At 50.6% G+C, this 21,714-nt stretch overlaps 1 protein-coding gene across 1 annotated transcript in view; it reads right to left on the bottom strand.

The window, feature by feature from the left end:
• Positions 1–1,303: 1,303 nt before the first annotated feature.
• The window catches only part of SLC14A2 (solute carrier family 14 member 2), a 49,788-nt gene continuing 29,377 nt past the window's right edge, over positions 1,304–21,714 (bottom strand). Inside the window, exons 10-19 of the mRNA XM_031692332.2 lie at positions 14,756–14,878; positions 13,503–13,585; positions 12,277–12,436; positions 11,408–11,597; positions 10,926–11,054; positions 9,875–10,067; positions 7,186–7,333; positions 6,428–6,562; positions 5,288–5,337; positions 1,304–2,366 (exon numbers count right to left, since the gene is read on the bottom strand). Coding sequence (XP_031548192.2) covers positions 2,166–2,366; positions 5,288–5,337; positions 6,428–6,562; positions 7,186–7,333; positions 9,875–10,067; positions 10,926–11,054; positions 11,408–11,597; positions 12,277–12,436; positions 13,503–13,585; positions 14,756–14,878 — 1,412 coding nt within the window. The 3' untranslated portion in view covers positions 1,304–2,165. The remainder of the gene's footprint in view (positions 2,367–5,287; positions 5,338–6,427; positions 6,563–7,185; positions 7,334–9,874; positions 10,068–10,925; positions 11,055–11,407; positions 11,598–12,276; positions 12,437–13,502; positions 13,586–14,755; positions 14,879–21,714) is intronic.

The following is a 21,714-nucleotide window of genomic DNA, read 5'->3' as shown; positions in this document are numbered from 1 at the left end:
CGATTAGATTTCAGGCTCTCCAGGTGATGTCACTAAATGTGGCAGTGGAGGGATGCGCTCAGTGTCAGGAGCTGCCTGGAGCTGGCTCCCCACAGCCACTAATTGAGGGGCTGGAGTGGACTCCCTGCTGTGGTGGGTGTTGCACATTTTCATAAATCAAATGCTCCTATCCCATCTATCTCCACCTTGCTTGGAATCCTGGGCCGACTCAACACGCTTTATAAGTGAGGATACTGAAATACTTAACACCTAAGGGATTTGTTAGTGGCCAGTAATCAGAATGTCAGGCATGGGGAGGGTTTCCTCCTCTTCATAAAACCAGATTAAAATGCTTTGGTGGAAAATGCATGAAAAGTGGTATTTTTAATAGTTCTATGTCATCACTGAGAGGTTCTGGGGCAGCTGAGTGAGCTGCAAGCATGAACAGCCTTCTGGTGAAATTCCTGGATGCTTGATCCTCAGAGAGCCGTAACTCCCTGGTCATTAAAACACAGCCTGAGACCTTCTTGGCCTCAAGGTGTGATCACAAACTCAGAGGTAGCCTCTGGAGTGTGACTTGTCCCCATTCCCTCTGTGGGGCGTTTGTTTCCAGGGAGGGGTGTTCCATTTTCCTGGAGAGGTCATGATTGGCTGCATGTAATCTGGAAGAGAAATAGGCAGCCCGGGGTTCTGAGGCTGGTGGAAGATGGCTGGGATCTCAGGGCTGACAGAGAAAAGAAAAATGTAGGTGCCAGCTATTGCTAAATGATGGATTTATACTGAGGCACTGTAAGGGGTTCATCCCTGTCCCCTGGGGGAGGGGTGGGAAGGCTGAGCCACGCGGCTCCCCACAAAGGGGTCCTGTGTTTTAGGAGTTCGCTGTTTTTTTTTGTTTTGTTTTTTGTTTTCACTGAAGTACTGTCAGTTACAATGTGTCAATCTCTGGTGTACAGCACAGTGTCCCAGTCTTGCATATACATACATATATTCTGGAGCTCACTGTTGTAACCAGAGCAACTAAAGAATAAGAGTTGCTGGCCATTCAAGAGGGGCTAGATTAGCCATTTTTGGGTCCAGGACTAAAAGACCATTCCCGAAAAAGTGAGATGGGTTTTAACAACCTGGACGTCAACTCAAACAGAAAACAAGGACCAAGGTAATTTCTGTATAATTCCCTTTGTAAGCCAATCAGACCCTCTTCGGATACCTTTTACCCCAATCTCATCTCTTTTCAAACACAGGCTTGACCGTGGAAAACCCCTCAAGTGGACACTGTGTGGACAAACGTAGGTGAGCCCCATTTTAAGAAAACCCTGACACCGACTTGCAAGCTTAGCTGTTTAATGAGAGTAGGCTTATGAATATTACAAGAGAAACACGTTTAAAATATGATTTGAATGTTGAAAAAGATCAGTTTTCATCTGATGACACTTCCAGAAATACCTGTCATGTAAAGGAAGGCACGTTGGCATTTCCCGTGAATTTAAGTTTCCAACCCCAAGTCTGGAGAACATCTTCTCATGACTCAAGGCTGAATCTCCATTGAACACTGAAGTTGTCTGACCTCTTTTCTAGGTAGTCCTTCCATTTTTAGCTCAAGGTAGTTATTTGTTAGTTATGCTAATATCATCAGTTTACAGGAGAAAGAAGAATCAACACATCTGAGGTGGAGGGGACTGTGAGGTCCCTCCCTGTTTTGAAACCACTAAGTAGTTGAGGCTGAGAGGGGGGATGGATTCAGCTAAGTGGTAGGAGTTCATTAGGGGCAGAGCCGGGGGGCAGACGGCCCTTTTGTCTTCTAGGCTCATTTCCTGACACCGTATTAAATGACTGAGTTGGCTGATCATGTCACCAATCTCCGTCCCCTTCTGGTGAGTTCTCTTTAGGGATGTGGCTTACTTTGCAAAAGAGGGAAAACTCCCTTCGAAGGGAGCTGGTATGCAGTGAGCTATGGGTATAAACTCTGAACGAATCCTATCTTTGCTAAGTGTTGTGCACCTTGGAACAGAGAGGTTCCTGAGTGGCGACGGCACGCAGATTCCCCCGTTTTGGGGAATAACTTGCCGGCAGGCTTGCTTGGGGCAGAATCACAGGACAGACAGGAGAGTCTCAGCGGCCTTCAGCCCGGGGGCCTGGACAGCCTGCCGAGGGCTGAACTTACGGTGACATGTTTCGGAAAGGGCAGCTTAGGAGATATCGTAGGCCTGGTACTTCGTGATGGTCGAGGCTCTTCTGTTTTTCTCCTGGGACAGGTAGTAGATGCGGTTGGCCTCTGGGTAGGTGACTTTGCTGAGCGGGAGCCTGTAGATGGCGGGGTTGTTAGTCGTCAGGAGCAGGAAGGTGAGGGCGGAGAGGCAGAAGGGCCAGGTGCAGGGAGGTAATCCGAACTGCGGGAGAGGGGGTCACAAGAGAAGCCGTGGTTACATCGGATGCCTGTGCCTGTCCCACTGGCCCTCAGCGATCACCTACAGCCCCGGGTGGAGGAGGGGAAGCCTTGCGGGCGCTGAGCGGAATAACACTTAACACATGAGCAGTATGGATCAAATCGTGCTGGTGGTGTCTGCCTGCACGGTAACAGGTGAACACAGATTCTTCAAAACGCAGCCACTGGAATCTTATTATAATCTGCCTTTATGTGGAGACATACTCTGTCTTGGTTGTCTAGCCGGGCTATTCCTCCCACTCTAGGAATCAGAGACATTCCCCACCTGCTCCCTTAGCCCCTGGTGAAGGAACGGCTTCAGCAGCCATGGTTTACTTCAAGACCTTTTGCTCTCTAGCCATGTCTGACTGGACTCAAGACAGGCACCTGACTCAAATACAGCTTCCCGGAGGCAGGCGGCCTGGGGATAGAATCCCTCTCTTGAGAATTTGAATGAAGAGGCACAGGGACTAGCCCAGAGGCTCTTGATCTAAAATTGGAGAGCCAGGCAGTGCCGGGTGGATATCTGGGGGCCTTTGTGCAGCGGAAGAAACCCATCACAGAGAGACATGGAAACAGAGCAGACGTCTAGAGAGAGCAGGATGTCACATCTCCGTCCCCGGGGGCTGAAATAGAGCAGCTATCTCTTCTCTCAAGGGCTTGCCCATCCCCAACACCCTTCCTCAAGATGCTCACCAGTTTCTTATTCCTTAAGATGCCCACAGGCTTTTTAATATCCCTCCCCACTCTTCCTTTGAGCTAGCCTGAATGGTTAGCAAAGAGCCTGCAGATTAAACTATGAAGCATGGCCCCTTCTCCTCCAAACATCCTTTTATTATAAGCAGCCAGAATCTCAGTTAATACCACTGGCGTAACCACGGTGGTCGTGCTGTGTTTTCAAAGAAGGCCCTGTTGAATGGGACTTAAGTAGGAACGGTGACAGCCTGGTACCGGAACTGTCACCTTAAGGAACACCCATGACTGATGAATCCCACTCAGTGAGTCTTCCTAAAGCCCTGCTTAGGCTGCGCAGCGTGCTTTGGGAAGCATCCCTTTCAAGTCCTACAGTGGCAAGGATGTGTGGGCTGGGGGTTCCACAGAACCTAGATCCGAATCTCAGCTCTGGTCACTTTGTTGTAGCCATTACATCTTTCTGAAATCTATTTCCTTGTTAGTAAAACAGGGATAAGGACATCTACTCAGAGAGTTGGTGCCTAGTGTGTACTAAGCGCTCAGCACACAGTCCTCGGTCTGTGGTCATCACCATCAGACGGCAGCGCTGCTGAAGGCACGGGGCTGCACGTGCGGGTACCAATTAGAAAGCAAAACCGTGCGGCTCCCAGGTGACCTCTTCTGTGGAGGCTTGAACGGTCCCGTAAACGTGATTCAACATTTTTATGTCCCATTCCTCAAGGAGACTGAAGATTCCTTCAGAGTGAATTAAGAGCCTGCAATTTTTTTTTTTTTAATCCCCGAGAGGTCAGCTCAGTGTCTTAAACATTGTAGGGACCCAGAAAGTAAACTTGATTTTGTTTTGAGAAATGTCTGGACTGGGTGGTATAACCTGTAACTTCTTGGCACACAGAGGGGAGGGACAGTCACCCTGTAAATAGCTCTGGTCCGGAGTCAAAGCCTCCTGTTTTCATCTTTCTGGTGCCTTGTCCAAGGAAAGCACATGACACGTATTTATGGGATGGACAAGTGGGTGAAAGGGTGGATGCAGGAAGAGATGGGAAAGCCTGGAGCACAGGGGCCTCAGAGACACAGACTCCTCCATCAGTGTGTCTGATGATGTGCTGTTCGGCCCCAGCTCTAATCTATGGGGAGGCGCTCACTCCCTTAGGGCTTCGTTCATCCCACGTTTCTTGAACACCTACTATGTGCTGAGTGCTGTAATAGGTACTAGGGATCAAGACAAGGAGCACATTGGCTAAAGGTGGAAGAGGAGTGATGGGGACTGGACTTGTTACAATGCTTCTTGTCAAGCGTTGTAGCAGACGTGCCCACAAAATTGACGCAGCCCAGAGGAGGGACTTAGTCCATAAGGGGACACAGGATGGCATCAGGGAAGGCCAATTCTATTGCTTAAAAAAATCCCTTCCTGTGCTATGTCCAAACCAGCCAATTTCACTGAGGGTGAGGGAGGGATTTAAACAGGTGTTAGTGGAATGTCCATCTCCACCCTCACCTGCAGGACCATCGGGACTTTTCCTGGTCGCCTATGTGAGCTGTGCCTTGAATCCTTATGGAGGGGGAGGTACTGCCTACAGTCTGAGCCCTGAGTGCTCGGTGCTGGGGCTGGGGCTGGGGCCCCTCCCGTGTATGTGGGGGGGCCGGGGCCGGCAGTGCGGCTCCCCCTGACCTCATGCACCACCTCCATGGGGCATAGACAAAGCAGGGCTCTCGGACAAAGCTGCGCACGCCCACGGCCATCAGCCCCAGCTCCTCTGGGGCCTGGCTCCCTGTCACCCCTGACGCCTCCCCACGTGACCCCTCTCCATGGCTGTGGCTTTGGGAAGAACAAAGATATACACTGGCCCACAAGATAGTTGGGCAGACAACCTGGAAACATAGTGAAGATATGAATAGTGAAGATTTAAAACTAGTTGTAGAGGAGTTTGGTTATCGTAAATCTACAAGCAAGGAGTCTGACTGACAAGCTAATGCCCCTCAAACTGGCCTTCTGCCAGGGCCCCACCGGCCCACGGATGACAAGACTGACCAGTGCTGACGTTCACACTTTTGAGGCCCGGCTCCTTCCGTCTCGTGGGTGCTGAGGCCGGAAGTGCGATTTGAGACAAGAGGGATGAATCGGGAAGGGCTTCCTGGGGGAGGGGTTTGGGGGAGCCGTGAGTGAGTGGCACGTGCCCAGCCCGGCGGACTCACCACGGATAGCACGTTAGCCAGCGCGGCGCCCAGGTAGGCTGCAGACAGTGCTGGAAGAGAACAGAGAGGGTCAGGTGCCTGACGGTGCCTCCGGCTTAGTCTGTATAGTCTCCCCCGTACCTTTTATGCCCCAAATGTTCTCTCTCAGATTGGAAAAAAAATTGAGTTGTGTTTCCATTGCTTGGCAGGTTTGAGAAGTGTTAAATTCCACACACATGCTGGCCCAACTGAGACACCAGACGAACCTTGTTAAAAAGGGCCAGGATTTAGCTGTTACGGTTCTCCTGGGTCCCACCACCTTGCATTCTAGCAAAGGGACGTTTAGCAGCATAAAGCATAAATGAACATTTGACTGTGCAGCCAAGGCTTAAGTGAATCCCAGAACTCCCTGCTGGAATATTTCATCGTAAGTTATTAACATAATGTGGGTTTCCAGGGAGGAGCAGCATTCTGTAAGCCTGGGGAAGACCAGATAGACCCGCTGCCTGGTCTTCTAGGCTCTGGGTGTGGAGGGCCCCCCCCACGCTGGCCCCTGGAAAGCGCCAAGCGCTGGTGACAGGTGCGGTTCTGTGAAAACGGGCCGGAGCAATGGACTTTGCTTCCCAGCCCTCGACTTCTCAACAAAAAGCATCCCCATTATCTCTAGGATGTTAACACCAGCCAACCTGTATCAGACAGTTATTGAGTGCTCGCTGGTAGTGATCCTGGCCACGTTCTGCAGCATTTTTCCGAGAACGATTTGAAGTATTACCCTACAGGCAGTGTTTGGGCGCTTGAGATTGACATGATATAAGTCACCCAGTTCCACACAGAAAGATTAATCTGCGTAAGAGCTGCTCTGTCAGTAAGCTCCAATCACTGGCCAGGAAGGTAGCATTCACAGGGGACAGCCCACGGGCAACAGCCAGACCACCTTCATCTAAAATGTCTGTCTTCATGTGGCTGAACACTTTTTGCGTCTGGTGAAAATCCTCTTTAATATACGAATCACTAAATTTTAAATAAAAACTCTTTTATCCAGCAATCAAATCCTCCCATCTGTCCTCGGAGGGGCAGCGGAGGTTTCGCGGGGTGGTTCTTCCGCGAGGACAGACACGGGCATCATTGAGGCGGAAAGGGAGCCCCGCCGGTGGTACCCACCGCAGGCGACGGCGAGGACGTGGGTCTGCCAGGTGATGACGTAGAACATGCCCCCTATGGCGATGCAGGCCAGCGTGCTGTTGAAGCCACACAGGCCGAAGTAGATGGAGTCGAAGGGCGTCGCCAGAGTGAGAGCTGGGGGAGAAGACAGGCTGAGTGCAGTGCGGGGCTGCCGGCCCCGAGCCCACCCCAGTCCCCAAAGCCCAGACCAGTTGCAAAGCCCAAAGTATTTACAGAAAAGGACGTCTGACTTTATTCAGGGAAACAACAACTACAGGAAACAAATGGCCTTAGAGTCACATGAATATCGGTGGTTGAGCACTGACGGGTAAGATACCCTTTTGAGTAACGATCTAATATCTGATCTTGCAGGTCCAGAGAGGTCCCTTTCCTGCCCAAACTGGAGGACTTCCCCCTCTTACAGAGACTATCTGCTTCTTATCATGATTAGAGATAAGACTTAATGTATAAACCTGCCTGGAAGGAACCCCTCCCCGGCTTTAAATTTATACTGAAGTGTAAATGACTAACACCAAAGCCTTTCCAGAGGGTAGCTTTTGCTCAGGGATGCAGGGGGGCTCTGGCATCCAAAATGGAACGACATGGTTCCTGGAAGGAGGAAAAGTTTACAGGAATAAGCAGGTGGGGCACTGAAGACACGTCACCATTTGTTTGGAGCTGGCCCCAGACACAACACCCTGATAGCCCATTATTAAAGGGTCCATTAATAAAGCCTGTTAATTAATAGTGACACTAACCTGCTAACATGCCCATGGTGGATCCGATCGCAGCGTGCAAGCAAATAAGAGGTGACGATACGAACAAAGCTATGAGGAAGATGCCTCCAGTCCAGGGGTTGTCGCAGCCGTACACTTGGCCGACCCCAACAGGGATGGCTCTCAAAAGCTGTAGGTCCAAGAAGAACACGAGTGATTATGGGGGCAAAAGAGAGAACTTGATCCGTGGCTGCGAAAGATCTGGGGCCAAACCCTCCAGCCGCACTGACGTTTTGCAACAGGTTTCCAAGTTATTTTCAAATAGGTTACCTCTAAAAGGATCACACACTTTATTGTTTTAGTCTTGAGTTCTGAGAACAGTAAGGGGTTAAAATGCTGTTTCTTTTACTTAGAAACATGGGGGTAAGTCACTCACTCCCAGCGAAGAGAAACTGAACACTTCAAATGAGGGTGTTGGTCATTAGAAAAGTAATAGGTGTGTGATTGCCATTAGGGTTGAAAAACTCTCCTGCAACCATTTTTTTTCAAGCTAAAAACGTGACTGGGAGGCCAGCTACTAGATGGAAAATGGTCCTTTGTATTTCCAAGAACAACATGTCTGGACTGTGGTCATGCTGGCCCAGGCGTCTGGGTGAGCAGTCGGACCAGCGTCCGCGGACGAGCCCCTGGACAGGTGCTATCATAGCACCTGCAGGCTTGACTGATAAACCCGCCACGTGGTGGCTGACAGGTGCCCCTGATGCGTCAGCCCTCAGTGGTCTCGGGGTGGCGGCTTGTCTGCGAATGAAAAAGGGGAGGGTAGGTCCCACGCCATGGGGTCACTTGCACACGTGCTCTGGGGTTTGGGGAAAGGATCCTGGGCATGCAGGCTTCCCAAGCGACTGGGATTAGGTCCCGTGTTTCGGGAGGTTGGTCCATGAGGCCTGTGAGCTAGGAAAAGGCTCTGGGAGGGGCTCTGGGTTGTGCTGGATGCACTGGGTTCGTCCCACCCTTTGTGTGTATTTCATGATGAGGTAGTTCCTCCCTCAGCCCACATCCTCTGAGGACTCGGCCTCCTGGGGTGGCAGGGGAGGAGACCCTGTCGCTCGAGGGCCCTCACACCACAGGAGAGTATGCAGGGACAGGAGGATGCTGCAGGACCACAGGGTGGTCCAGTGGGCTAACCCTCTGGGCTCAGGCTCCCGTTATCCCAGGACGGAGAACAGGACGGGGGCTCCGGCATCACCACGTGGGGGAGGGCAGGACAGGGAGAGGCTTTGTGCAGAGGCAGTGGCGCTGGGCTGTCTGCTCCCCAGCTAGACAGACGCACCCTCCAGGGGGCTCCCCAGTGGCCACAAGAGCAGAGGAACTTGTTGGGCCTTTAGACTCTCTCCTACATTTGACACTTGTTTCCCCAAAACTCAAGGCTCTAATTATAATTGTCAATAAGACAAAACATATTCATCATTATCATAATCCATTCAATTGGCCAGAAAGTTACTTAAAGAATAACCACCAAAAACTGAATTTGTCTTTCCTGGAAATCTGGGGGTTCTGAAGCACTTGTACAGTGTTCTCTGATTTTTGTTTTCATTTCTACAAAATTCCTAGTATCTTTTCAATTGAAAGCGTGGTATGGAGATTGCAAAATATCTGAAATTTGCTTCTTCTATATTCATAGAGAGGTCATCTCCGTATATATATATATATATATATATATATATATATATATATATATACTTGCCAATTAGAGCAATTTTGACTTCAAAAGATATTGATTGGGTTACTATCAAGAAAGGGAAATCTGAGGGTCTGAACTGCTAACATGGTTCCTTCTGCCACCTCTGGATCCTGAAGGTCCTCACACACACACACAAGCACACACACATGGATAGACAAGGATGGGGCTGAGGCGAATATGTCTCTTCCTAAACAACGTGTCTTGGGCAAATACAGGGCCCTTTCCACCACGCCACGCTGTTGTCTGCTTGACCTGCTCAGAGAAACTCGGCACCATTACTTCCGAGACAAAGTGCCTTCTACAAGCCCAGGTGTTAGGTAAGAAGGCTGAAGGGCACGTGCTCCGTGCTGATTTAACGCGTTAGTGTAGTTTCTTACTTCTCTTGGTAGATGTCCAGACTATACAGGATACTTACAAAAAGTAAGAGCTCTGTTACATAGATATTTCTTAACAGAGGGACACCTGTGCTGTCAAGGGCGGGCAAGCCCCAGAGAGCTGACACAGTCTGCTCTGGAGCTGGAGCAGAGACTCCTGCAGCCGGCAGGTGGCAGTGTGATGCGCGCGTCCTCAGTGATTCAAGGACATTGAGTGAAAAACAATATACAGCATAGGTTTGACTGAAACTGGAATAAAGCATCAAAAAGACTTAAATAAAAAAAAAAAAAGAATCAAAGAACCCCAATCTGGAAGCCAGAAAGCTGGAGCTCTGGTCTTGACTTTGACCCTCACTAATCAGGGCGACCTCAGGCAGGCTCTTCTCCTGGCCTTAGCTTCTTTGTGCACAGGGTGGGGCCAGAAATGGCCCTTTTAGCTCTCGGAAACAGGAAAGAAGCAGCTGGTGGCTGGAGAGGGAGTGTCTGCAGAGTGCCTCAGCCCGCATAGCTGGTGACAGGTAACACTCGTGGATGTTTCTGATGTGCACAGCACATAAATGCTGCTTTGGCATCGAGTTTGGACAGATGGTACTTTTCTGCCGTCCACGATACCTACCAAGGGCACCTGGACCTCTGACCAGGTGATGTTGGGCACGGAGGAGATGGGCTGCAGCAGCGTCGTGGGGAAGAAGAGGTTGTAGTGGCCTGTGGCCGCCAGGTACAGGGTCACGGCGATGTTGAAGGGCAGCGTGAAGACTGGGAGGTCCCACTTGCTGAAGATGGTGCCCAGGGCACTGGAGAGGATGGGGCTGATGGAGAAGCACGGGAGATACTGTTTGAGAAGTGCCCCCAGCCCTGATGCTAGGCTGAGCAGACTGGGGGGCTCCTGGAGCCTTCCCAGGGAAAAGCCACCTGCTGGCATCCTCTCCCAGCCTGACTGCCCTGAGCAGCCATTCCCTGGGTCTCCTCCCTTTGCCCCACACGGCACCTGGCTGGTGTCCAGACTCAACCTCAGAAGGAGGGCTTTCTGGGGGCAGTCCTGAGGCAGGGAGCCACAGAACTTCCCTGAAGGGTCGTGGAGCGCACCTCCTCGGGCAAGAGGAGAGGAGACAGGTCGGGGGAGTGACTGATGGGGAGGGAATCACATTCATTCATTCAACAAACGTTTGTTGAGACTCGAAGCGCTCTCCTGGCCGGGTGCCCTGCGACCCGCAGGTGAGGGGTAGCTGGGGTCTGGCACACCGAGGCCTCTCTTCGGGGCTGGGCCTTCAGCTGACACTGGGAGGTTGTCTAGGTCTGGTCAGGGGGCCCCAGGACAGGGAAACACAATGCGGGGGGTGGGGCAGGGTGGGGGCGGCAGGGAAGCAGGAAGAATGAGATTTCCTGAAATGGACAGGCCCCTGTGCTGTGGCTGTCAGCCTCTGCGGGGCTCCCTCCTTGCCCTGGGCTCTGGCACAGGGCAGAGAGTGAAGGGCGGCAGGCAGTGAGACACAGGTCACCTAGCATGTGCCATCGCTGAATAGTGTGAGCCATTCTTTCCAGCTGCTGTTTCTGCCGTGCAAACTACGGAGATGCCGCTTTAAAATTGGCATGATCATGGTCATGGAGTTGGGGGCAAAATGTTGGCAGCCCTTGCACTGCTCTGACAGCCTCAGAAGCACACTTACCAAGTCATGGACATAAGGATGACGGGGAGCAGAAGCCACCAGTAATAGTCGCCTTTGTCCGAGAACACGGCCATCAGCAGCCCCACCAGGACCCCGTTGTAGCCGTGAAGTCCGGCTGCGATGGCGGATCTGGGGGGGTTGGGGGGGAGGCTGGTGAGGGGAGGGCTCCCCGCGGCCTAACGGAGGGGGCACTTCCTCCCTGGTTTTCCTTCTGAGTCAGATTTCTCTCGGCTGGGACCTGACTACACACCTTCCAGCCTAGCCCCGCCCGGGCAAAGGGAGGGGAGACAGTGACCCCTCACATTCTCTGAGACTAGTTGTTAAACATAAGCAGGGAATGGTTGTTTTGAGTCATGAATGACCTTATTTCGAGGGGTTTCTGAGCAGGGAGCCAAGCAGCGAGGGGATGGGTGGTTGGCAAGTGGTCCCTTCAGGGAGGACCTCTGGCCTGGCACCCAGACCCTGGGTTTCCTGGGGCTCACCTGTCCTGACTCAGGATGAGGGCTGCCAGGGTGGACATCACGGTGCCCAGGCAGCCCGCGATGGCCCACCAAGGGTTCTGGATGAAGAGGCCGAGGACGATGAGGACGCCGCTGAGGGGGTTGTTCACGAACATCACCTGGGACGTGCCCCGGAGGACCCAGTCGAGGAACTGGAACACTGGGGATTTGTCTGAAACGGACCCGGGCCGGGCGTCAGTTAAGGCTCCGGTGTGTGAGCTCCCAGAGGCCCCAGCGGGGTGATGGGGGGCCAGGGAAGCCGGGCATCCAACTTGGCTTCAGCCCCCTGCTGTCATCTGCCGCAGAGGAGGGTATCCAAGAACCCGGGAGGACCCATTGCGAGCTGGTTGTGGTCTTTAGGTTGTCTGCGACGCAGTGGGGACCCGGCGCTGCCTGTGCCCCTGTGCGGGTGGTGTTAATTTTCAAGAAGACAGAGGCAGAAAGAAAACTCTCTGTGCACAGTGGGCGTCAAACCCATGGCCTGAGCTTGGAGGTTGCTAACAGGAGTCTATTGGAAGAGCAGACGCAGCGCTCTATGAGCCATTTTCTAGGGTGGGCATTTATCTAGAATGCTGACTCTAGAATCCCAGACCTAAAATGCAACACTCTGAGGGGCTGTTTGAGAGAGCACAACTGTCATGCTCAGAAACAGAGCTCGAACACCTACATGTATCAGCATTTACATCCCAAGAGACTTATGTCTGTCATGAGAGAGAAACTCCTATCTTATCCGCAAGACCATAGAACCAGGACTCGGTCAAGTCTGCAGAGAACAGTGCAGGGTGTTTCCTGGGGGACGACCGGAGGGGATCTTTTTAGGGGTAGGGGCAGGGGCTGCTCTCACCCTTTACCTTTAAGTCCCTCTCCGCACTCCTTCATCTCTCCCGTTATGTACCCGAGGGCTTTGCGGATCCTCTTCCCACTGGCAGCCAGGGAACTCTGAATCCAGGAAGTCTTGGAGATGCTTGTTTCCACCTTTATCTCTGAGCTCTCCTCCATGGTGTCCATATCCTGTCCAGGGGCAAGAGATGGGCAAGGAGGTCCCACACTCTGAGCTGCTCACATTAAAGAATGAGGTTGTGCTGACTCAGGACAAGTCAGGATTTTCATTTGGTATTGAGTGACGTTACTATTTAACCATCTCTGTTCCTATAGATGAAAGTAATTTTGTTTGCCATGTCACCTCATTTAACACGGGCAACAACCTTGTACAGGGGGCCGTCAGTATCACCCGTGGATTCCACCAACTGTGGGGTTAACAATATTCAGAAAAGAAATTTCCAGCAGGTTCCAAAAAGCAAAACTTGAATTTGCCGCACACTGGCAAGTTTTTACGTAGCATTTACATTGTATTTACAACTATTTACACAGCATTTACATTGTATTAGGTACTGTAAGTGATCCAGAGATGACAATGTATACCAGAGGATGTGCAAAGGTTATATGCAAATACTGCACCATTTTATGTAACGGACTTGAGCATCCAAAGATTTTGGTACCCATGGGGGTCCTGGAACCAATTCCCCATGACTGTAGTGTAACAACACAGTATCGTTATCTTCATTCTGTGGATTTGTTCTCAGGCATGGATGGAGAGGTCAAGGTCAAGGTCAAATGACAGAATTTAGACTTAACCATAGACCTTAAGATTCTTTAAAAAAAATTACTTCTACTATACCACTCTTTCTTTTTTTTATACCACACTCTTTCCAGGAGAAAATATACCCCCTAACCCAGCATGTCTAGTCTTTAAAATTTAACTGTCCATAACATTAAATACACAAAGATTCTGTTTTGAAAATTGGCAAAATGGGCACCAGCTTGTTTCCTAAGTACTTGAATGCTGGATTCAGAAGAAGATGGATACGAAATAATTCAAACAAAAGAAATACGAAACTTTTAAAAGTAAACTGAAAAACAGACATCTCTATCCCACATAATTATGCTTCTGGAAATACCAGCCCAAGAATTAAGTTTGTCTAAATCAGAGGATGTTTTTCCGGGACCTCCGCTCGCTCCTCCGGCGAGGGCTCTGTGATGTGGGCACTGCCTGTGATTCAAGCCACTCCTCACTCACCAGCAACTCAACTGTGGGTTTCCGGTATTGAGATAGAGACGAGTCTTTGGTGTGTCTCTCCTGGTGTTCGCCTTTCCCAAACACTGGAGTTGGAAGGAAAGAACATCATTTTGTTAGGACCTCTGCCCTGGCACCTTAGAAGCAAACTTCCCACGGTGCTGGAGTTGGAATTCAGTACTTCCCACCCCACCTGAGGATGCCCCAGCCCTCGCGCCTGCAGCAGGAAGGCTCCCACCTCTGCTCCCGTACACATCCATTTGGGCTTACTCTTTGGGGGAAAAAAATGCACATCCTCATGTAAACAGGATATTTTATAGGAATTTAGGAAGTTCAGAGATTTGACTGATTTTTAGTTAAGAGGCTCTGATTTTGCTCAACCCCTGTGTTTTTTAGATGAGGAAACACTGAGCTGCCGTGAGCCCTGCACCCAGGGTTCTTTCTCCCACATGACACGGACAGTTGGTAGGTGTTATTGCTCGTAAAGCATGAAACTGCCTGAAACGTGCAATGTCTGTGTTTGAATTCCACTAGGACTCTTCGCAGCTGGATGACAGCTGCTTCAGTCTTTTTAAGATGTATGTTTCGGCATTTTAGATATTTAAGACAAGTGATATCCATGTTACCTGAAAAAAATTTTAGTATGTCCTTGTACTATAAGGTGATTCTTATTAAGCAGTGACTCTGAACATATTTTTCACTATTACGAGAATTTATTTTTAAAGATGACCAATTTCAGCAGGGTTTTACGCGTCATGAAAGCAAGCCCTCGGAAGTGTCGGTGTTGATGCTCTGGTTCCCTCTCGTGGTCAAGTGAGAGAATGGCAGGCTGGGCTCTGAACGCTCACTGTCTTCAGACAATTGGCCTTTCCGTCTGCTTTCATGAGATTTCAGCGCCCCTAAACACCAGAAGAGATGCATCGAAGGCGCTGTGCTCCCACTGTGGAAGGAGCAGGGACTGCAAGTGCCAGCGTGGTTGGTAGGTGACAGTATGCAGGGGAAACAAATTAAGGAAGCTTTGAAATAAAGAGCAGGAAGCAAAGAGGATTCCCCTGGACTCGGAGGCCAGTGTGTGTGATACCCCGACAGACCCGCTGCTTCTGCCTCAAGTGCCTGCTCCTAAAGCGGCCCTTGACATATCTCAGTGCCCTCTCCACGTGGCTCTCCCCGCCGCCCTGTGACGAAGGTGCCGCCAACGTCCCCATTTTAGAGGTGAGCAGATCGAGGACCCCGAGCCAGGGGGAGGAAGCGCACACCTTTGCTCCTCCTCCGAATGGAAGACCACTCGATGTGGAACACGTTCCTGGGCTTGGGGAGCACGGCCTCCGAGCCCTCATCGGCCTTTGGGCTCGTCGTGGGTGGCTGCCCCCCAGCGTCGCCTAGCCAGGGGCAAAACGAGACAGGTCAGTGTCCCACCCTGGTCCACCCCACCCCGAGAGGCAAGCAAGGAGCGAGGGGAAACCGCGCGCAGAGCGGAAGGGGCAGCGCGGTCCGAGCGGCAGTAGCGAGGGCCTCAGTCTGCGGAGAGCGCCCCTCCTCCCCTCCCTCCTCCCCTCCCTCCTCCCCTCCCTCCTCCCCTCCCTCCTCCCCTCCCTCCTCCCCTCCCTCCTCCCCTCCCTCCTCCCCTCCCTCCTCCCCTCCCTCCTCCCCTCCCTCCTCCCCTCCCTCCTCCCCTCCCTCCTCCCCTCCCTCCTCCCCTCCCTCCTCCCCTCCCTCCTCCCCTCCCTCCTCCCCTCCCTCCTCCCCTCCCTCCTCCCCTCCCTCCCGAGAAACCTCGGCTTCCTTTCCGCACAGAAGCCACACCACAGACACCCATCAGCGTTCAGAGGCCGACGGGCCAGTCTGTCTTATTTCCCCAGCAACGCACTGCTCTAAGGCCCCCTTCACCCGCCTCGGATTGGACCGGACCGGACTGGACCGGATGGCGGAATCGAGCCCACCGCCCGTCCAGTTCTTCAGCGGTGCCCTGGCTTCTCTCTGCGGCAGGGAGTGTGTGTGTGTGTCTGGGGGGCAGGGTGGGGGATTCCTCAAGGCTACCTGCACATTAGAATCACCTGGGTGCTTAGAGGAATGCCTGACCCTTACCCTAGGCCAGTTTTTAACATTAGAATGTCTAAAGCCCATGGTATTTAAAAGACGGCCCTGACGTGCAGTTTGGGCTGAGAGCCTCTCATGTGGGTTGTTGCTACTCAAAGTCTGGTCCCCGGACCGGCAGCATCAGCCTCATCTTAGACCCTGTTAGAAATGCAGAATCTCAGGTTCCACCCAGACCGGTGGAATCAGAGTCTGTAATTGAACAGAGGTCCCCCAGGTGATTTCTGTGCACGTTGGTTTGAAAAGTACCACTCTGTGGGGAGGTAAGAGGACCAGAGCTGTGATCTGCTACAAGAAACCCTCTGCTGTACTTGTCTTTCATTTCTGCCCACGCAGAGAGTAGAGAGCTTACTATTGGGGCAGGTTCTCGAAGCAGGGTCTGAGTATCGACAGATCTCGTCAGATCACCTGACGTCTTGTTAGGACAACCCCTGCCATGCCCTACGGCCACCCCATGCTGATGAATCAGAGTATTCGCTGTTGCCCGAGGTAGGTAGTTTTGACGCTTTCTGCTTAGGGCTCCCACATAATCTTAGAGTTAGACGATCGAGTGCTACTGGACAGAGTGGAGAACTTTCACACTGCTGTTACTTTTGCACACTTTGTAAGTTAACTCACTTGGGCAGTGTTATCTCCAAAGGATGGAAAATTGAGGCTCAGGTGATTTTTGAAATACCCTACGAACAGGAGCTGTGTGACTCTCGGCCCTCAGTCCTTCTCTCTGCATCTTTGCTGTTCAGAGTCTGGTTTCTGGACTAGCTTCACCGACGTCAAAGGGAGCCTGTTAGAAATGCAGGCTCTCAGGTCTCATCCCAGACCGACCAAATTGGAATAAGTTGTTTTTTTTTTAATTAAGATCCCCGGCTGACTTGAGTGCACATTAAAGTCTGAAAGAACTGGCCTAGATCACACTGCTCATGTAGAAATGACTTTAGCAAAGCTGAGAATATAGCAGGACCAACAACCAGGCAGTATGTGGGATGTGTCTGAGCAGAAAATGGTTTCTGCTTGTACTCTCAGGTTGAAAGATAGAATATGGGACCATGTCCCTTCTCTCAAGACTTGAGAGGGGAAAGAAGTTTCTGTTTCAGCATCCTGACCATGGGTTGGCATGGAACCGTAATTCCAGAGGCTGGAGAAACCCCCTTGACCCTGAATTTCAGAGACACGTGGAATGCCAGCTTGCCCTCGGACCCCTGCAGGTAGGTTCTGCGCAGGAGGATGAGGACCGAGGGGCTATCATTGCATCATCTGACAAAGCAAGGCATGGTCCCCAAGTGCCAGTCTGCAGTGCGCATCTGCCAGAGGAAGGGCACCTCATTGCTTCTTGGTCCTCAAGTACCAAGTGTCAGCCACCCCAGCCACCCTCTGCACAGAGCAATAGTTTGACCTTAGTTAGCATCATAGACTCAGAATGGCATGGATCTTCAAGATCAGTGTGCCTCGCGTGTCCAGAGAAACCAGCACCCCCTCTTCCCCACCCCACCCCAAGTCACGTAGGTTATTAGTCACTGCACACTCAGGGGTTGCACCCGGGTCTCCTGACTCCCAGTTTGCTGCTCCCCAGATGGCTGCAGGGGGACTGGCTCCCTGTTCCTGCTCTGGCCCCTCACCCTCAGCGCTTAGATTCTGCTGCCTGCTCAGAGCCCAGGAAAGGAGGAGGGCAGATTACTGTGTGTTCCTAGAGTTGATGTCCAAGCCACAAAAACAATAGCGAAAAATATCTTCCTTTTTCTTGAAAACATTTTTTGTACGATTATTTGGGATAAGTTGGAGAGGTGGCCCCAAATGTGGTCTGACATAATGTTGCTTCTGGGTCTCCCATGGGTAGTACCGGAGTGTAGGGGGCTGCAGACCACCCAAGGAGGGCAGCAGCCCCTCCAGATGTGCCAGCCAAGAGTTGAGACTGACAGGTGGGAAGAGATGCCACGAGAAAGATTGGAGAGAAAGTGACACATTTCCTGAGGCTAAGGTGACAGCAATTTACTATGACTTTGGGGACAGATTTTAGGACTTTCCTAGTGGATAAAGGCAATTTCAAGAATAGCATGAACACATCTATCAAATGTTCTAGAAATAAATGTTCCATTCGTGCGGTGGGGAAAAAGGAAACACGAATAACACTGGCTGGGAACCAGCATCGCTCACTCCTGCCCGCATTTTGCAAGTCATGTAATTTCACTGACAGTGTCCCCCACTGCAAGCCCGCTGCTCGGAAGGAAATATACAGACTCCATAGGGCTGACCTTGCAAACCTGACCCTATAGGGTGAGACAGATATTTCAGAAGGAACCTGCTATTTCTTTCTCATATTGTTACGAAGATGAGAATAATGTTTGCAAAATGCAGGGGAGAACAATTTTGCAGTGATCACATCAGGTACCTCGTTAGGGAGTCCACGTCCCTGGGACAGCTGGTGTTCTGGGCAGAGCGGGTCCTCATGTCAGGGCAGGCCCGGCATTGTGCCCCTAACGCACCCACTCCTGCCTCGTGCTCTTGTCTGTCACCTTCACAGGATGGTGGGATCCTTGACCGCCTGGGTTGTAGCGATTTGCCTTGGCAGCCCCAGCACCTAGATGAGCCTAGTGCATTGCAGGCACTCAGAAGTCTTTGCTGAATATGCTAATGGGGGATTATTACACTGCACGTTTGAACTTCTGTATGATATCACGGACAATCATTGGATACTTCAGGGTATGAACTGTTTTTAAAAATATTATATCTCATGGTAGATGTTAAATGCTTGATAAATATTGAAATAAAAGGGAGAGCCATACATAGGTTCATAATGGTAATAGCTGAGCTGTGTAGGGTTTTGGAAGTTGCAGGACAAGAACTGATTATTTACAGTATATATACCAGTGATATCATATATATGTGTGTGTGTGTGTGTGTGTGTATATCTCCAGTATGTATCCAAGGATGTACACTTGGATAAAAGAAAGGATGTTTATAGATGGTGATGAAATAATTAGCCATCTGTGACCAACCGCTTAGAAACCCAGAAATCCTTCAAGAGGAACTGGAAGAACCAGTTAATGAGAGAGAAGGAAACAGAATCAAAGACGGAGATCTTGCTTGGTGTGATTTCTTTCGGTTACCAAGAGATTACACCGGGCGGTCACAAAGCCCAGAGCCGCTTGGAGCCAGGGGCAGTTGGGGGATGGGCATTCTATAGCCCAAGGGTAAGTTTTTTTTTTAAACAGTAACTCACTTTTGAGGGTTCTTTCCAACTTTTTTTCCTCCCTAACATCACGGCCCATGTGAAAAGCAGTCCTGCGTGGCCCAGGGCAGCAAACAGGTGATGCTGTTTAGGGCTTGGGCTGGGGACTTGGGCCGCACGGGGCCCCACCTGTCTGCTTTGAGGGTCAAGGGATCCGCTGTCTCGGCTCAGCCACCTGTGGGCTGTGGCACGTGGGCGGGAAGCCCCGTCCTGGATAACCTGCAGGGAAACCTCAGCGGCTGAGTAACTCCTCGGCATGCCCACCTGGCGGATGCCCTGTGGCTCTCACCTCTGACAAGTCTTTTAAGTGCCCCAGTGCATGTAGCTTCCCACCAGGGCCGTTCAGGACCATTTCTGGGGCACGGTCCCTGCCCTGGAGGATTGCCACTAACCCCGTGTTTTAACAGGCTGGAGTCCAGCAATGCGTTCCTCCCACTGACTCAGAGAAAGAAAGAGCAGGTGTGAGCCATTAACGATTTGTTCAGAAACTCTTTCTTTCTGGAGAGTAGCGTCCCGTGGTACCCACGCCTCTGCTGACTGCTGATGCGCAGAAGATGCCAACCGTTCAAATATCAGGGGTAGGAAAGATTTTACAGGAGAGACCACCTGTCAAATACAATTTTCAAGCTTATTCCAATTTCTATGAGGGGGAAAAGAACAAACCAAAACCCTATATAGCATCTTTCAGAAGAAAAAAAAAAGATCTGGTTTATCTTACTGAAAATCGACCTGTACTCAAACAAGTCTGTACCTGCACACTTTCTCCAAGCTGTCTTTCTCAGGGTTTGGACAGACTACTGTCTCCCGGAGGTCAAGAAATCCTGTCCATCTCTCACTAGCAACGTCCAACATAAAGATGTTCTGGAACCTACCATCTATCATCTCTCCCCAGATTCGTGGGTTTCTTATTCCTCCACCTACTGTCGTGGACACACCCCCAATCACAAGGCCATTTCCTAGCTACTAAGCCGGAATGACTTTTGCAAAGTGAAACTCGTTTATAATTTGACTTTTTTCTGCAAACAGTTTTACAGGATAACACTTGGGTCACAGTTCGGACATATGTTTTCCCGTGTGGAAGCTGAGCTTTGCACTCTGATCTGTAATTTTCAAGGCTACTCTGTGTGTGTGTGTGTGTGTGTGTGTGTACACGAGATACCTGTGGGTGGTAAATGGGGTATTTTTTTTTGTGAAGTTGTGTTTAGTTGACAATTTCAAAGATCGTTCTATAAACTATCAGAGGCATTGAATGTTAGAACTGGGAAAGGCATTTGAGGTTATCCAGTCCAGCCGTCTCATCCAGGGCCCCCCTGGGGTACCCCTTCTGCACAGATGGGAAACAAAGGCTTAGAGTAATGGAGGAACTTACTGGAGACCTCACGGCTATTGGCCTGCAGAGTACATTGTCTCTTCTGTCTCTTGGCTTCTAGTTTAAGATTTATTTCCCCAAACCTTGCTTCCTCCTAGGGATTTATTTTTGTCTATTAATTCAACTCTGCTTTTGAATGGAATGGTCCAATTAGGTTCTCTAGAGCCCATTTCTCTTTAAACTATGGCACCTTCCCCTTTGGGGGATTCAAGATAAACCCCGAAGTCTTCCTGAGCCTTCCTGATTTATCTGGACTGGAAGGTGGGTTGTGAGAGAAATGGATAAGAATGGAGACCAGGTCCGTGGGAACACTTGGCGATAAATTATTTGGAAGGCTCAACTTCTTAATTAGCCAGTGTGTTAGTTTTTAAGAAGGTGGGATATGCGTCATTGTAATTCTGAGATAAGGGAGACTTCGCCCTCATAGGAAATGCTTTAGACTCTTTCACGTCTTCCCCACGCAGCTCATTTGTTGGCTGATAGACTGGCCTAGTTTTGCCTTGTTTAGTTTTTGGTGTCTTTGGCTCATTCCATGAAGACGTTAATAAGCGTAAATGAGTTGGTGCCTCATTCAACCTCATGATATCTTATGATAACCTCATGAATGAGGTTAAAGAGGGTGCAGAGGTCAGAGCACCCCGTCTGTAACTGTGGGAACACCTGACTGATCTTCCTCCAGAATGAGTTTCAGTCTCCTTCCCCTGTTAACACCAGCCCACACGTCAGAATTGCATGTCTACGCTGTCCGCCCCCTGACCTTGGTCTCTCCTCTTTCAGCCCATTCTGTGCTTCATCCACCTCATCCCATCACTCTCTCGCTCAGCAATCGATGTGGCTCCCAACCGCCAAGAGCATAATGATGCTCCAGCTCCTCTACCAGGCTTCCCAGATGTTCTACAACACGGCTGATTTCATCGTCCAGCCCATCCCTTCCCTCCCAACACGCACCCTGGCTGGTCCTCTGCCCTCACACTGGTCCTCTACGCCTTTCTTGCCGAATTTCTATCCACTCTTCAAAGTCTGGTTTGTGTTCTGCTTCCTCCGTGAAGCCCTCCTGGGCTATTTGGCCATATGGATCATTCCATTCTTTGCAGAAGGCACTCTAGACTCCATCTTTTGGAGTTAGGGCCATGGAAGAGTTTTAGACTAATAGTCATAATGCGCATGCAAAGTACTCAGTAAATGCTTTCCAATCCGCTGAATGATCAGTCCTTGATAACCAAGTGACCTTTGGGTCTTGGCGTCAGTAGGAAGAACCTGAAGCCCAGAGAGAAGGAGGTCACCCAGCTAGTTTGCTATAGGGCTGGGTTTTGACCTCCTGGTTTTGATTCTTTACTCCCGAAAGGTAGGTGTTTTACAAACAATTGGAGCCTTTGCAAATTCTATCAATGGACTTGTGACGTTTTTATTCAAAAAATTACAAATTACTCCATATCCTAAAAGGAGGAGTAATGACAAAAAAAGAGCCCACCTGTGCACCACTGCATTTGTAACATCCAATGAAAGGCCAGGGGAGCTCTGGGTCTTTG

The sequence above is a fragment of the Vicugna pacos genome, chromosome 30 (genome assembly GCF_048564905.1).
Source record: "Vicugna pacos chromosome 30, VicPac4, whole genome shotgun sequence".
In the NCBI taxonomy this organism is placed as follows: Eukaryota; Metazoa; Chordata; class Mammalia; order Artiodactyla; family Camelidae; genus Vicugna; species Vicugna pacos.
Note: the sequence above shows the minus strand (reverse complement) of the source record. Positions and strands in the feature narration are given on the sequence as shown.